The sequence below is a fragment of the Xiphophorus maculatus genome, chromosome 23, assembly GCF_002775205.1.
Source record: "Xiphophorus maculatus strain JP 163 A chromosome 23, X_maculatus-5.0-male, whole genome shotgun sequence".
Lineage (NCBI taxonomy): Eukaryota > Metazoa > Chordata > Actinopteri > Cyprinodontiformes > Poeciliidae > Xiphophorus > Xiphophorus maculatus.
The window spans coordinates 27,487,111-27,504,249 of NC_036465.1; the positions used below are offsets into that span (position 1 = coordinate 27,487,111).

General features: G+C 39.8%; 1 protein-coding gene across 2 annotated transcripts; it reads right to left on the reverse strand.

The window, feature by feature from the left end:
• Positions 1-738: 738 nt before the first annotated feature.
• LOC102220547 (plastin-2-like) lies at positions 739-14,703 on the reverse strand. Of its 2 annotated transcripts, XM_005807606.3 has the most exons (16): positions 14,613-14,703; positions 10,578-10,644; positions 9,210-9,361; positions 7,720-7,849; positions 7,495-7,627; positions 7,319-7,400; positions 7,075-7,240; positions 6,838-6,977; positions 6,260-6,355; positions 4,421-4,607; positions 4,249-4,327; positions 4,053-4,173; positions 3,839-3,972; positions 3,450-3,573; positions 2,193-2,317; positions 739-2,052 (listed from the first exon to the last, which is right to left on the reverse strand). In XM_005807606.3, the coding sequence occupies exons 2-16, from the start codon at positions 10,636-10,638 to the stop codon at positions 1,920-1,922; spliced, it is 1,863 nt and encodes a 620-aa protein (XP_005807663.1). In that variant the 5' UTR covers positions 10,639-10,644; positions 14,613-14,703; the 3' UTR covers positions 739-1,919. The 2 variants fall into 2 exon arrangements, with proteins under 2 accessions (XP_005807663.1, XP_023184625.1); XM_023328857.1 differs by lacking the exons at positions 10,578-10,644; positions 14,613-14,703 and having other exon boundaries at positions 9,206-9,295.
• Between the last annotated feature and the right edge of the window lie 2,436 nt (positions 14,704-17,139).

Sequence of the window (17,139 nt, forward strand, 5' to 3'; positions counted from 1 at the left end):
AACGCCTTGAGTGCATATATTAAATAGAAGAAACACGCCTATAGTATAAAACTTCGTGTCAGCACTAAAAATTCAGAGCGGCCACTATTTTTGCTTTTTTTGCATTGGCTCTCTCCAAAGACGTGTCTTTGCTTTTTGTTCGTTTTTGTTTTGTTTTTTGTCTGTCTTTGTTTCTATAAGGTAAAGAATGCATATCTCTGTTCCTCTGCAGCTTTGTTTGATTCATGCGTTGCTTTGTATGGGATTAAACTCTGTGATTCTGTGACGTCAACACGCAGTGTTGTGGTTTCCTCACTGAGAGCGTCACCCGCTAAGGACCCGGACGATTAGGGAAGAGAGAGCCAAACGTTTTGTCCAAAGTTAATTCTTAATTATCTTTCCTTAATAAAAGTTTACTAATTAAACCCATCAGAATTCATCAAGATGTATAGATCATCAGTACAGCAGTGGAAGTTTGTCTCATGCTATCTGTTGATTAGCTGAACATGGTAACATTTTGGCATCAAACTGCATGTTCTGGACAAAACCCAAATCAACATGGCTGAAACTGATGCTGGACGCGTAGAAACCTATCAAATATGTACAGTGAATAGAGAAAAAATGTGATACCTGTGCCTGATAAATGCAGTGAATTGTGGTCATTTTTCAAATAAACAATAACAGCTTCACTATGTAGTGGGCATATAACATATATTCTAGTGGGACATTTATTCACAATAATGCAAAGAAGACTGCGAAGACAAATGAAAAAAAGGTATTTATTTGAGATAAGAGATCTGATTGTACAGTCATTCTCAGTAGAGTGTATTTGAAAGCAATTTACATTACAATGAAATGATTGTAAGGCAGGAAACTGTAGTGAATATTAGTGGAGCTACAGCAGCAGTGGAATGTATGAAGACGCAGCAACATGATGAGTTTCACCATTCGTTCGTAATTTGGTTGTGAATCGTTTTCCCTTGTTGATATTACAGCTACAGTGTTAATAGGGGTGAGAATATAAACACAGATTTAAAATGAACAATAAATTCTGCTTAGACTGACCTGCAGCTCTTATTTATTAACTGTATTGTTGTAACATTCTATGAAAACAGCATCACTTAGAAATCCATCAGCATGAAATAATCTTTCGCTATAAGTGCAACACTTTTCAGTTATCAACAAGATTTTTCTTTTTATTTAGAAGTCAACAGAAAATACCCAAACTTGATTTTTTTTTATGTGATCGTCCTGTCTTTTAAAATACACAATAAAGTAAAACTTTTGGATGGATTTTGTTGGATAGTTTCAGTCATCGTGCAGAATCGCTGCATCCAGCTCTTATCCCAGTAAAATCAGGTTTACTAATAAATGACTTTCAGCTTACAGACCATCTATGACATAACAAGGCTTCTGTCAGACTGCAAATTTCACAATAAAAGGCTTTCTGTGAAGAGCAATATGGCTTAATTGTGATAAACGCTTATCCTGTGAACAGGCTGGCACACCGAAGAACTGAGAAAGCCGTGACACAGGAGGATATCATAGAAAAAACCCCGGAAAATATAAAGATAAGACGAGAGAGGAGAAAAAACCCATCACACAACCGGAAACTGGAAAAAGAATCGCCCCGATGTTCCCCATGTGTCGCAACTTTCAGATTTAAAGACACTATTTCTACTTTTCTCTACAGGTGAGAGAATGGTCTCTGAAATGAACAATCAATTTTAAACCTAAATGCTAAAGTGAGGAAGTATGATGTTTGAACCTTTGACGTTTTAGCTTTAGCTTCCTCTTTCTGTTTAAAGACAGAAAGTCAGAACAAACTTCTACACCGTGTTCACTGCCTTTATGTCTCAGCAGGTGAAGACAGTCGGTGTGTGTGTGTGTGTGTGTGTGTGCGTGCGTGCATGTGTGTGTAGATGTGTACGCGCTGCTCTTTAAGCCTTCTTCATGCCCCGCCCCATCAGGCAGGCAAAGATGGTCATCACCATTTTAGGGTTGACTTCTACCAAGTCCTCAGGCAGGGCGTAGACTTTAGCGCCGATCTTCCTCGCCATGGAGATGGCATACCTGGGGCAAGAAAGGTTTAAACATAGGATTACTATGGTAACATCTTGCTAAGTAAAAGTAACTATTTGTTAATCTCCAACGAGGCAAAAAACTAAGCTTCTTAGCCCCGCTGCATGTTCAGGTTTGTTAGAGGTGATTACTTGGCATTGTCCAGTTTATCTTCATCTGAGAGATTGTCTCTTTTCACCAGGTCAAAGTTCACGCTCTTCGGCTGAATGGCATCAATCAGTTCCAGCACTGGAAGGCTGGTGCTAATGGCTTTGTCCTAAACAGAGAGGCACACACAGCAAATTAGCAAAACTTCTAACATTAGCTTCAGGCCGTCCTAATACATGAACATCCAGCTGCTTATTTACTATTGTTGACAATTCCGCTAATCCTCTACTGCGCTAATAACGGAGCAAATTTTTGCTTAGCGACTTAGTGATTTTGCTAATTTTGAAAGTATTTAGCGCACTTAGCTTCCTCTAAATTAGTTTTTCTATTTTTATTTTAACTTCTAAAGCATTAATTTACTTGTATGATTTGTAAACTTTCAGATGAATAAAGTTTGACATCTATGTTGAAGCTTTGGTTATCCACTGTTAAGAATTCTTCAGGTAGATGTTTATATTCATGCTCTTATTTTGAAGTGGGCGAAGACAGTTCTGTTTCCTCTCTTCACTATGTCTTTTATTTCAAGAAACTTTATTGAGCAAATGGCAAGTAACAAATATATGAAGTATACAAAAGAAAACACTGAAATGAACAAACAGAGGTGCTAATTAAACAAATACATGCCAAAATTCATTATATGAATTGTTTTGAAAGCCCCCTTACATTCTATTAACATGGTTGGTTTTAGCGCTTTAGCATTAGCGTCTACTAAATACCATGTTGATGTAGCACATTAGCATTAGCTTCTACTAAATGCCATGTTTGTGTACCACTTTAGCATTAGTTTCTACTAAATATCATGTTGGTGTACCAACATGATATTTGGTACACCAAATAGAAGTCAACATGATGTTTGGCATTAGCTTCTACTAAGTCCTATGTTGGGGAAGCACTTTAGCATTAGCAGAACTAGTGTTTTGACTCGTGCTTCAGGGTTAGCATAGCTAACGTTTTAGTTAGTGGTGCCCACCACTTGTTGAATCCCTCTAAAGACTTTTGACAAACTTTTGGGACATGCTAACGCTGCCAATGGATCTTTGAACCAAACCCTTGAGGAAATTAGACACAGGTTGAGTCTAATTAATAATTATACAACTTCTAAAGAATGACACAAGGCTTCCCTGGTTGGTGTTTTTTTTTCTTGATTTCACTTTGAACTGATGTCCTATTTAAGTTTCATCTCTCACATAAAATCCCAATAAAACACTGGGAAAGGGACTGTATGGGTTTGTGTCACTTGCCTTAAAGCTTTTGATGGAGGAACTCTTGCCAGCTTCCTTCAGAGCCTTATTGACCCACGCGATTATTAAATCGTCTCCAGCAACTTCTCCATGTCCGAGGTCCTCCAGCACGTTTAAAGTGTACCTGCACCATGTCGGTCATTATTATTAGCCTTCAGTATAACCAACATTGCAATGTTTTAAAAATAAAAATGACACATATTCAAAGTGAAACTCAAATTTCCCATAAAGTTCATATGTTGTCAGAGTTGAGGAAGCCTCTGAAAATGCTAATTACTCAGACTCAAAGCTGGACAAACAGCACCCCCTCCCTCTCCAGGACTGCATAGCAACCTAGCATCCTCAGCAGACGTCGACTCTGTGAGCCAGAAAGTGAAAAGTCATATAACCTCCTCATCAGCTGCCACACCAAGGCCAGGGTGAGAGTCTCGTTCCCCTCGTTCAGGTCCTGACCTCCTATTCCCACCAGGGAAAAGCCGGCTTTGTTCTTCCCCAGCTCCACAGCGTAGTTGCAGTTTTCAATCTGTTGGAAGAGTAAGATGCAAACACATTCAGATCTGCTCCGATTCACAGACTCAAGTCTTTCTGTGTTTCCAAACTGACCTTCTTTAAGTGACCTCCTCCTACTCCCTTGAAGGGAGGAAGGTTGACTCTGTGGTCCCAGTCCACCTTCACTTTAATCTTTTCATACAGCTGCAGAATCACCACGGCGTCCTGCAGGTCTCTGCATGCAAACACAAACACGTCGATGAGCCAGTGAACAGAATAACGTCCCCGCGGCAGAAAGAGAGCCACTGACCCATAGATGTAGTGAACATGTGGACTGACTCCCAGCGAGTTCATCCAGTTCCTGAAGGTTCTCTCCTCTCTCGTCTCACCTAAAACAAAGTCAAGGAGGATGATAAAGCCCACACAAATCTGGACACAGGTGGGAAAAATAAAGTTTCAAGAAAGTCGCATCCGTGCTTTACTCTCAAGATTCCACTCCTGGTTTTCGGGTTTGGTGAGCGCCGGGTGCTTGTTGAAGAGCGTGGCCATGAAGGCCAGATTGAGTTTGGCATTTCCTGTCACGATGTCGGTGGCAGTCACAAACTGACGGCAGCCCAGCCGCTCGGCCTGCTTCAGCAGACACTCGGCTCTCTTTTTTAGGTCTTGCTCCTGGAGACGCAAACACAATGTCAGGTTTGAGAGCAAGAAACCTGACATTCATCAGGTTCATCAATAACCCTGAACGAATGACCACTACACAGATCAAGAACTTTTTAGGATAAAAAAACAACATTTCCATTTGTTTTAGGTTCGTTTATTGTGACAGTTATGACAATTTATTAAGATTGACACAAGAAGAAAAAAAATACTTGTTGCGGCGCAATTATATGTATTATCATTTTCAGTCAAACATTTTGGCCTTTTATTGGTACATTTGAAGCATTTCTTTCGGGGTGGACTGACAATAAATGTAGCTTAGGAAGCTAGCATACCTAGGAGCAATGCTTCTTGATACGCTATTGGGTGTCGTTGGTAACGCAGTCAATGTAGAAGGCCCATTTAATTTCCTTTGCACTGAGTGGCTGTATCCTAACAGTGAAAATAAGTAAGTCTGTGAATGTTAGCTCCTGCGGTAGTGCTAGGACGGTTTTCATTGTGCGAATTGATGCATATGAGGGTATATTTGGTGTTTGAATTATTAAAATAGACAAAGAGGCTAAAGTATTTTGGGATTTTAGCTAATCGCAGGTTGTTGGCTGAATAGCTAACCGTCCTATTCAGCTAATAGGACGGTTAGCTATTAGCTGAAAAGGGCCAAAAGCCCCCCCTGGCTACAGTTGTGATATTATAAGTTTGACCCAAGTGAAAATTTACAAACTACAACTACAAGTGAAGTCAATGCTAGCAAACTAACAAGCTAAAATAAATTCTGATATTTCTGTTGAAAAAAGAAACAAAAATTATGCCAGAAGTTTGTTGATGACTACAAAAAGTATAGATGTTTCTTTCCAACATGCCAATCAACATTTTTCCTGGTCTTATTGGGTGTGAATTACATCCTTTATGAATGATAAATAACTTAAGAAAGATGACTCTAATGATCTTTTAAGTTGTTGTTGAATCTGACTGCAAAGATTGGAAGAAAAAAATAGTCAGCAAAATGCTGCGTGTGGATTGATTTGAAATGAAGGAAACTCTGCCTTTTTCCTGCCCTCGTGGAATTAAGTTTGAAATCCCCCTCATTTTAATTTTGTTTTTCCAAATTGTTTCCCAGGTCTCCTGTGGGAACCTGAGGGTGAAGAAGATACTAAAATCCCACTCAAAAAAACAAAGTCAGCGTATAACATGTGCTCCAGACGGAATGATATCCTGAGCTTAAAATAACCCACAGGAAGCAGGAAGAAGATAAACAGCTTCCATTCGGCCTGAATGGCCACGTCAATAAACATCCTTAACTGGGTTTAGTCTGAACCGCAAATAGATTCAAGATTGACTCCCGTGACGTGACCACCATTTTCTGTTGTGTTCACCAGTGTAGGGTGATTGATGTTGTGATATCACTAAAGTAAAGGAACAAGGTGTCTGTAGATCTCACCAACACAAATGTAAGACTTTTAAAGAAATTTTAAGACCATTATGAATGGAATTTAAGAAATGTACAGAAAATGCTTATAAATAAATCGCAAGGGTTTACAACAAAATGTGAGATCAAGGTGAACGTATTTAAGGCCAACTTATTTTTTTCACGAATTGAAGACATTTTAAGGATGCATAGACGCCCCGAGGAAAATGAGAGCAAGCTGCTGAAGCTGCAGACTCACGTAGAGACCAGTCATGTCGATCTCAATCCGAGGAACGTCCTCTTTGCTGCCATCTGGAGCGATCTGCTGCAGCAGGTGGAAATACGCCCTGGAGTCCTGCAAAGAAAACACAGAGAGTTTCACATTGTTAACATGGGAATATCCTGTGGAGACTAGAATCCAGCAGCCATTGGGTGAGAGAAGGGGTACACCCAGGACAGGTCACCAGTCCATCACATGGCAACATAGAGAAACACAGAACAAACAACCTACCCATACCTAGGGGCAATTTGGAGAGCAATTAACCAAGGCAACCGCAGCTGCATTTCCAGCGACCAAAAAAATTGCACAAATTGGAATTATGAAAATAAATCTGCTCAATGGAAACTTGTGTTTTTTCAACATTAGCAGAATATCAACAAAGTTTCCTCACACAGTGGTAATGGAAACACAGATAGTTCTACGAACTGTGCAGCTAAAACAGACTCTATTTTAAGAAGACCAACACAGACAGTAGAAAATTGGTGCAAAACGTTTACATATTCTTTTACCAACCCAACATGAGTGTCAATACATAAAATAACCACACGTCTCCTCACCTTAATGTCTCCAGAAAAGTTCGATATGGTCATGCCCGAATTCTTTAAGTGGAAATTGGCCCACCGCAGCAGCAGTTCTTCAGGACTGAGCTTCATCAGCTCCTCCAGACTTTCCCCATCCTGCAGCAGCGCTGCCAGGGCTGCGAATGCAAAGATGTTCAGACCGGAACAAGACATGGAAACGAAACTTTGTATCAAGCGAGTCCAGCGCAGTAGGCGCAGTTGAGTGTACTGCACCTTCGTTGCGGCTCAGTTTTATATCGGCAAACAGTCCTATCTTGATGATCTGCCAGAGGAGGCCGAGCACCAGGTGAGGCTTGCCCTCCTTTAGGTCCTGAGCGCCGATGTTGACCACTTGGCAGCCGATGGCTGAAGCTGAGTTCAGAGCCAAGTTCAGGTTCTCCTGTTGGTCCAAAGTCAGAGGGAACTTACTGCGTTACTCAACCAGATTTGGGTGAATATGCATCCGTATGAGTCTTACCTGTGTGGTGAAGGCTGTGAGTTTCTTTTTGTTGATAGTCCTCTCATCGATGGTGTCAGGTACAGACAAGTTGATGAGTTTACTGTGGCAAAAAATGAGAGGAAACGACACCAGGGTTTAGAATATGAAAACGAAGGTACAATAAGGGGGAAAAGGAAGTGATGTATAAGGTTTACCAAAGCAAAACGCCGTCTGCCACAGCTTTAAACAGATGTCCGGTGTTAGGGTCAATGGGCAAGACATGCTTACAGTCCGGGTCCTTCTCCAAAGATGAGTTGATGTAGTTGGCGAAGGCGAAGCGCTCCTGCTCTGAAATGAAAGTCAAGTGCTACGTCACATCACCTGAAATACTGTCAAACCTAACGAGATACAGGCTCAGATCGTTTCAAGCAGCTACTAACCAGAGATGGAGTGCGTAGTTCCCTCACTGGAGAGCTCACTGGTGCCTTTGATGGCTACGACACCCTCTTTCTTGCTGAGAGCCTTCCTGAAACCCTGAGCCAGTTTGTCGTCCTTCATCTCCAGGAAGATCTGAAAGGTCAGGGGAAAGTCGGGTCCAGCAAGTTAGAGTGAGGGCAGAAACGTACATCAACATATCAATCCATCAGTAAGTGTGACAAAATACCAGGTATAACACAGCACCTTCCAGTTCTACTCACAACACCTACTTATATCTTCAACGTTTGACCCAGATTAGTTGTTTTGTAGCCTGGTAAAAACCCAGTGCTTGGTTCTACGTTTTGCTTCGTACAGAGGGTCTGGACCTGTAGCTACTGAGAAAGGATTACTTACTGGAGGCAAGAGACAATTGGCTCTTACCCAGTGACTAACGTTTGGCCGTGATGTCTGTAACGCACAAGCTTACCAGAAAACGCATGTGCTGTAAACAACCACGTAGGGAGTAAGGTCACAACATCTTCCTCTTGCTCTACTACAACTCTAAAGTGTTGCATAACATAATTCATGTTTCCTTCTGCTCACTGATGGGCCCAGTTGAAATTCTACCAGAGAAATTGAGTTCAATGAGAGAAATTGGAGACAGTGTACTGAAGAGAGACGAGAATCAAACAGAATTGCGTAGGAGGGCAATAGTGAGGATATTTGTATACATCTCTTAAAAAAAGCAAAAAAAAAACTAAGCGTCATGTAACAAGACCCGGGTAAAAATCTGTCAAAGATGATTATTTAATCCAAGTTATATTTAAGAAGCAGAAAAGGAAAGATGGTCATCCATTTTATTATTTTTGTAGAATCTACCTCCGTGGGAAAATTTTGGAGCAAAACCAAAATAAAACACAAAGGGTTTTTATATTTGCCAAAAATAAAAACGTCTTGATGATACCCAACTAAAATATTCAGTGGTCAGACGAGACAAATTTGAAACTTTTTGGAAGCTGAGTGTCCCGTTACACCTAGCTTAGAGCATATCCAGCGTTTCAGAAAGAGGACATACCAAAGCTCAAACATGGTGGTGGTAGTATGATGGTCTGGCGTAGCTTTGCTTATAATAAATAGTTCAGTATGGGTACTCATAGTAATGAAATAGAATATGAATGATAAAAAGAGAAGTGTAGATAAGCCATCATTTAGTACTTATTAACTTTTACATCCATGACAAATTTAACAATAAATTAAATATGGCAACAAAAGAGAAAAACCGGTGAATTTTCAGCCCATTAGCATTCAAATTTAAAGTGAATAAAACCACTAAGTTGAGTGAGTGAGTGAGTGAGTGAGTGAGTGAGTGAGTGAGTGAGTGAGTGAGTGAGTGAGTGAGTGAGTGAGTGAGTGAGTGAGTGAGTGAGTGAGTGAGTGAGTGAGTGAGTGAGTGAGTGAGTTAGTTAGTTAGTTAGTTAGTTAGTTAGTTAGTTAGTTAGTTAGCGTTACCTACAGCCGTGAACTCCTCAAAGTTGATGTGGCTGTCTTTGTCCCGGTCCAGTTTCTGGAGCAGCTCCCGGATCTGGTATCCAGGCAACGGACAGCCCACCTCCCGGAACAGGTCGCCCAGTTCTGAGGCGCAGATGTAGCCGCTGTTGTCCGCATCTAGACAGGGATGGGGTTAGGGGAGGAAACGGAGGTTTAATGCAGCTGCTCTCTAATTCTCACAAGGGCTGTGAACCTTCCAGATAAAATGGCGGCAGTCGATGTGTTTGTCAAAAGATGAGAACTCAATAAAGTTGTCAGCATCAAACGGTAGATTACAACTTCATACAAACCCAAAGGATAAATTCTTGCAGCCAACAGCCAATGGTATTATCTTGTACTTATCTTGCTACTACCCACAATGACGAAGGTAAAACCTAGATCTCTATGACAACCATTACACTGTATTTACATGCATACCGGTCCTCTAAGAAAGAGGGTTTTCTTTCCACTGGAAATGTATGAAGTCAACCGAGACTTTAATTGGAACTGTGTGCTGTGATCAGATGAGTTAAAGATTGAGATATTCATGCCTTTTTGTCCTCCAGATTCCCTCTGGAAATCCTATTGGACCACACTGCATACTCACCTCTTGAATTTACTGGGAGATTTTTAATACAAATGTGCTAGAAAGTCCCAGTAAGTGGAAAATTATTTCAGGATTCCAAACCATTTTTATCAGAGTAAAATCAACGATTGATTCTGTAACATGATGATGTAGGGCTGGGCGATATGAACTTAGGATTATATCGTGATATTTTGTGGTACTATTATAATAACAATAAAGATTCTGTTAAAAAAAACTATTTCTTACTCTTTTTTTAAGTAACTGTATGACTCTTAACTGCATGGCACAGCATTCATAGCGCCATAAACACATAATGTTCTTAAAAATTATTTCCATTTACACTAGGCTTCTTCAGGACGCAACATACTTTAAAAAGTGACTTTTATCACTAAGCTGTACAGTAACAACATTTAGTCATATTTTTAAATTTACTGATATTAATTAATGCTTCCACCGAACAAACAGTGGAGAAAGTAGCAAAGACAGCATATTGTCAAGATAAGATAAGACAAGATAAGATAAATCTTTATTGCCATTGTCACAAGAACAACGAAATTTAAAAAGTGCCATCAGTCAGTGCATATGCTTAAAAACAAAAAATAACTGTCTCACAATTCACACACAATGTAAGAAATAACAAATAACTGATAAAAAAAAATAAAAATAATGTATCATGACAACGATAAATTCTTATTGTGAGAAACAATGATAAATGATAAACAATACGATAAATGCCCTTGTATCTGCAGGATCTGAGAGAGAACTCACCGACTTTCTGGAAGCACTGCCTGATCTCCTCCAGCTGCTCGGCGCTCACCTTCCCAGACATGCTGACCTGACGGAGAGACAGATGTTCATGAAGCTGACTGCCGCACTCTGATTTCTCTTCCTGTTAGTGGATCACTTCATGGCGGCGCAAATTCATCTGTGACAAAGCCGGACAGAACTGATTCCCTGATATTCTACTGTTTTAATACAGCCTTTATCAGAAGCTTTCCAATGGAAGTTACAGAAATGGATTATTATAGCTTACTGTATATTAGGGTTTATCTATCATTGTTCTTCTGCTAGGTTACTTATTAGCTCCATCTGATCTCATCGATATTTGATCATTGTAGACTGAGTTGTTTTGATGCATCCACTACTGCAAGATATTCGCTCTTACTGAGCTAAGAGCTATCTTATTACATTGCATGAAAGCTTAGACAATGCTCCAGAAAGAATTACTGTGGATGCCCAGTTCCAGAAACAGGAGGGTAGTGAGATGGCCCCATCCTGAATTTGATTTAGCTGGTGTTTGATTTGAGAGCTGTTAGCTGCAGAGAGCAGATGGACTGAGATTTCCCTGATAACAAACACTGCCTGTTAGCAAAGGGAATTACTCACAGTCACAGTTTGTCACTGTCCAAAATAAGAAATGTTACTATTATTATAGTAGTATAATAATAAGATATAGGTGCTTGTTTCAATTCAATAATTCCTTAATATTGATGAAAAAGTACTAGTTATGAGTGAAATAATCATCCAGTGGAACCAGTACTTTAATATTAAGGAATTAGTGACTTAAAATAAGCTCTTGGATCTTATAAGTTTTGTCTTATGTCAAGGATGCTAAGATAGTTGCACTAGAAACTAAACCAAAAGTAGTTGGTAAGATTTTGTTTTTGACGTGCAGCCATTAACAAACATTTTTATATGACCTTAAACCATTGCAAATTGGCTAAAAGGTCACCATTGGATGATCGAATTCAGTTCAACTGAACGCTATCCATGAACTTTGTTTCTCTTTCTCTGCCTGTTAATTGTATTTCTGATGTTTGTTTAGATGGCTTTCGTCCTATCATCTTTCCACCAAACCTTTGCAATTCGGCTTGTTTTCATAACAAACATAAAGTTTTCTACCAACCGTTTGTACAAAGTTTATTCCGTTCCTATGTATGGGATGAGATAGGAATGTGTAAGTATTAATGGGTGAATTGACTGAGATCTTTTAAACCAGTCGACTTTTATCAAATCTGATAGACATGATATCAAACCAAGATATCCAACTGACTTCTTACTGTGCACACACCAACAAACTGGCCCAGACTTTCTTAATATTGGATGGTACTTAAATAAGAAACCGATCCTACCCACCAATCTTATCTGCCTCCACAAAAGGCCTGAAAATGGCTGACTGAACGACTAGCCCTCAATAGTCACCCCTGTATTGCCAACTTAGCGACACCGTTGCAGCTTTTTAGACAAACAAATTGGTATCAGTGACGAACCAGAAAACTGCAATCGGTGCACTCTACTTCTTAATTGTAGATTCCTTTGATCCGAATCATAAAATTACATGATCTGTCAGTAATAAACTGTTATGAAACACTTGTTGGGGACAGCACCATTTCCTATCCAATCCAATCTAACTTTATTCATAAAGCACTTTAAATGACCAAAGGGACCAAGGTGTTGTACAGAATACATCAAAAACATTTAAAACAACACAAATGCCAACATGACACAAAACCATAACATTCAGAAATAGAAAATTGTTTAAAAACACATCCCCAGCCATGCAATAAAAGTAAAATAAGCAGAAGCTAATGTCAGCCTCTCACACGGTGTCAAATTTGTGACGCCAAGTGAAACTCAATAATTGTACTACAAAACATTCAGAGGTCAACATGGAGAAGGAGTGAAATGACCAACAGCCTTCAATAATGTCTGCGGGCGGGTCACATTTATGACCTCCAATCATCACCATCTGGCCTCCTTTATATTCAATTTTAACCTCATATTGAGCCAAACTCATCTTTACCACTGGCATTAAAGTTAGATGAACTTACAATGTTTTATTCCTTTCTCTAACGTGTATGGCTAACAGATACAAAGACAACCAATTTCTCTTGCCATTCATCTTGTTGTTGTTCTGTACACAATTGATGGGTTTATTGTGTGTATGTATTTACATTTTCATAATTACATGAAATTTTAACTCCAATATTTTTATTTTAGTATAAAAATGGGTTAATATATGAACTGTTGGACAGTGTGTTTTGAACGTGTGCTAGCTTTGTAACACAAAGCTTCACCATCCATCTCAAAGGACACCCACCTAAAATGGGAGTGGTCACCCATTTTAGGTGGGTGTGGTCACCTAAAATGGCCCCGCCCCCTAAACCAGCTGCTCTTAACAGATCTGTGAAGACTTTTTGGAGAAAAGGGAGCTGTGTTGTGACGTCTCTTTGCTGTTTTAGTCCAAAGCATGTCAACTGCAGTCAACCTGTCCACGTCTAAATCTGCAAGGTCCTTGTTTGCATGCTTTAATGAAACCACAGCCCGACAAACAAACGAGAGATTTCAGCTTGAGGGGAAGTATGCAAACCTGATGGTTGAATAGTCAAAAAGGAGCGCATTATAATGGATGAACGTGCCAGTGGTGAAAGGCATGGGATCATTTTGCAAACCACTTGTGACAAATGCATTATGGGACTGTGAAACCTGGGGGTTGTGTAGCGCAGTTATGCTGTTTCCCAGACTATTTGAATAATGGGTACCGGAGAATTTTTACCACCGCAAATACCATACAGACAGCAGCGAGTATGTTACTCCTGCATGGCAGCTACAAACTACTGCCTTAGCAAGCCAAAATGAGCAGCGGAATAAACAGAGCCAATCAAAGCAAAAACTGAGCGGCTTGATTATGGCTAGAAGAAGAAATAAATATTGAATGTTATTTGATGGAGTAAGAAGTGATGAGGAAATGACAAAATCCTCTCATTTAATCATCAGAGCATATTTCCTTTGATTTTAATTGAGACCATATACGCACATCAGACTGCATCGTTGCTGCATTTACAGACAAAAACAATTATGAGGAGCTCTTAGTTTAATGAAATCTTTAAATAAAGAATGATGCAAAGTAAGACAAGAAAAAGAAAGCTGGCAGGAACAAATATGTGTACATTTCTGCCAACCTTCTTTTCAAACAAATTGCTAAATAAATATATATTTTGGTGTTTGAATTGTGAATGTGAATATGTTTGCACGAGAAAATCTGCTTATTTTGCTTATTCCAATCCTTCTCTGATGGATTTGTTCATCTCTGGTATTAAATGTATTATTATTGAGTTCATGAAAACTTGTTTCATGGGTGCACTCAGAAAAGATGTGCATTTTACTGCCACAAGATGTCACTGTTTATAGGCGGTATTGTCTTTCACTTCACCGGCATCAGTGACAGCAGTACCGCAAGAGATTCATTTATCTGACTGAGTCTGACCACACTGGTCCACCAATAACAAAAGGTCACCACTGAGGTTACCCAGGGCAACATGGTCACCAGGATAGTTAAAAACAGCGTGTCCAGAGGAAACACCGAGTCAATCTAGATGTTGTTGGCACATTATCATCCATCCATCCATCCATCCATCCATCCATCCATCCATCCAGCCATCCATCCAGCCAGCCAGCCAGCCAGCCTCAGCAGCAGCAGCGATGCTCATGACTTTCTTGATTATGGGTCATGGCTGCTGCTGGGACCAAAAATTACAGAAAGAGAGAGAGAAAGAAAATAAAACGCTACCATATCACATAAAACCATAATATTAACATTTCGGTTGGGTGTTTATGCTGAAGGTTCACGTAATAGTCTTTTTTTTTTTTTAAATCATTCTAAACTACATTTGTGACATTGTTAAAATGTTACATAATTTTAAACTTCAAGCTGCAGTAATGTTGTTTTAAAGAGATGTGGCGCAGTAATAAAAGCTGCGGGCTATAACATTCAAACGCCCTTAAGAAACATCACGTCCTTACCTGAAGTCCGCTGGAGCAGTTCGGTGGAAGCACCCGGAGGAACGGAACCCTCTGTCGGCCTGCTTCTGCCGCTCCGTCCCGTTTTCACGGCTGACACCGCCCGGTAAGCGGAGCCGCTCCGCCCTCCGCCGCGCCACCCCTTCTCCTCCGGGGCACATCCCGCCTCCACAGACCGCACACCCAAAGGTATCAATAAATTACGGTTTCTGGGAGAAAGCTAGTTTCCCCCCGGAAGTTTCCTTCTTTCTTCTTTTTTTAAAACTTGTTGCTAAAATAAAATAAAATGAAATTATACATCACATATTTGATTTAAAATGCCATTTTATTTTCTGAGGTATGTTTCACAAAGCTATAATGTTTAATATGTTGTGTTATGACCAAGAAATTCCACATTTTTACAGTCTTACCGAGAACAGGCGGTAATATAGCCTACCTATCACCAACTCACGGCAGAATATGCTAATGTTAATGTTCGGGCCGCTGTTCAACAAATATTCTGAGAAGATATTGAGCTTTTTCCAAATTATAGCATTTAAAATTATTCATTCAGTGACCTGTAAAAGTCCTTACCTCGGAATAGTTTCACATTTTGTCCCATTGACCGGCACACTTTTGCATTTTATTGGGGTTTTGTGTGACAGAACAACACAATTGTAACGTGAAAGGTTAAGCAGAGCTGCTTAAGGTTGAATGGGGCCTTAAGCAGAATTTTGCTAAGTTACCCCTTTTCAGTTAAAACACCACCAATAACAGCGTTTCAATGTGGATTTGATGGAATCCAAATTTAATTGGCTAAGACAAAAACAATCACTGATAATTATTATTTTCCAAAATGTACAACAAAGAGGTCAAACACAAAGTAAACACAACAATCGGACAATGAAGGTTGTTTGTATTTTTATAAAGTAAATCTGCCAATTCCTAAGTCTCAGCTTTGAATAATTAATCATTTAAAATATTCTAATTTGTCTAAATCAAATGTTTTTGCATTCTCAATAGTGCATTTTACATGTATGGTCTGTGTTAAACAGGACACAACGCTGGACAAGCATGCCAAATGTGAATACATGATGCAAATTTTTCTGATTTTAATTAGTGAAAAAATGAAATCCACTGAACACTGATCTTCCATTTCAAGATCATCCACTGCTTTGCGTGCATCCATCATTTAAAACCCCAATAAGATTTTTTTTAAAAAGTGAACTGTGAAAATATAATTTTACATATCTTTGAGCAACCTTTTTAACGTTTTTCTGAGAATCACTTTTAGCCTCTGTTATTTTCTCTTTGAACAATGTGCGGTTCAGGATCTGTTATTCCCCCTTGAGAGCTCGCCTGCCCCGATCCAGGATTATTGCCACATCCTATGAGAATCAGAAGATAAGTAAGACCTTCTTGTTATACACTAACCCACTCACAGTTAGTCACACATGCCACTGCATTGACCAGCTGCTGCACCCTAATGTAGGCATCAACTAGAACCTTCTAGTTGCCCCTACATTAGGGCATCTAATTGATGCCCTAATGTAGGCATCAACTAGAACCTTCTGATTAGTAGATGTACCGTTGTCATCTTCTTGCAGAAATGCAGATGTGTTGATGTTGTAATTGTTTTGACATTCCTCAGTGGAAGCATGCTGTAGCAGTAAGTGTCATTTTGCATCCAAGCTGTTAGCGCTGCTAGCCCGTACATGCAGGAATTCCTCCTCCCTCTCCTCCATTCGTTCTCCCCGTCCTCCTGTTATCTCTCACCCCGTCTTCCTGAAGCGATGTGCTGAATCTTGTCAGAGTGAATACCTTAAATATGAACCAGAGAGAGCACTTCTTTAGGGGGCTTTTCTAGAACTCGTCTTTCTGAGAAACAAACGTGTGGATCGGGACTGAGAGCCACATTGTGTTCGGCAGATAAACCGTCTCGTGAGATTTTGTCACGCAACCACCGCAACAAATTCAGTTGGTGTCACATGGAACTGTGTGAAAATCAAATGAGTGGGTCGGGGGGCTGGGCGGTGCGTAAACCCTTCCCACAGCATGATGCCACCACCACTGATGGATTGGAACAGAAATGAGGAAAATTGAAAGGGCATGTGAATACTTTTGCAACATTGTTTTGTTAAAGGAGCAGTATTATGTAAAATCTTTTTTTTTTAGATTAATAACATGTTATAATGTTATTTCCTAATCAAAAACATACCTAGAGTGTCCCCTTAATATTTGAGAAATATTTGAAAAATCTTTTAATCTTTCCCATTCAGCTCCTTCAGACTAGCCAGCAGCAATTAGCAAACACCTGGTGGAACTGCACATCTGCTGAGCTCACTATAGGAGCTACTTCTCAGTGAAACAATGGTAAAAAGATCGTTGCTAAAGGGTAAATAGAGGAGCCATGTGGTAATGACTCCTTGAAGGCGCAGTTTCAGAAAGAGCAGGAGCTTCTTCTTAAAGAAACAGAGGCCCAATTTCAAGGAGTTAAATTACAAAGACAAATTTCTTTTAAGTCATATTTTATATGCGTAGCATTGTCATC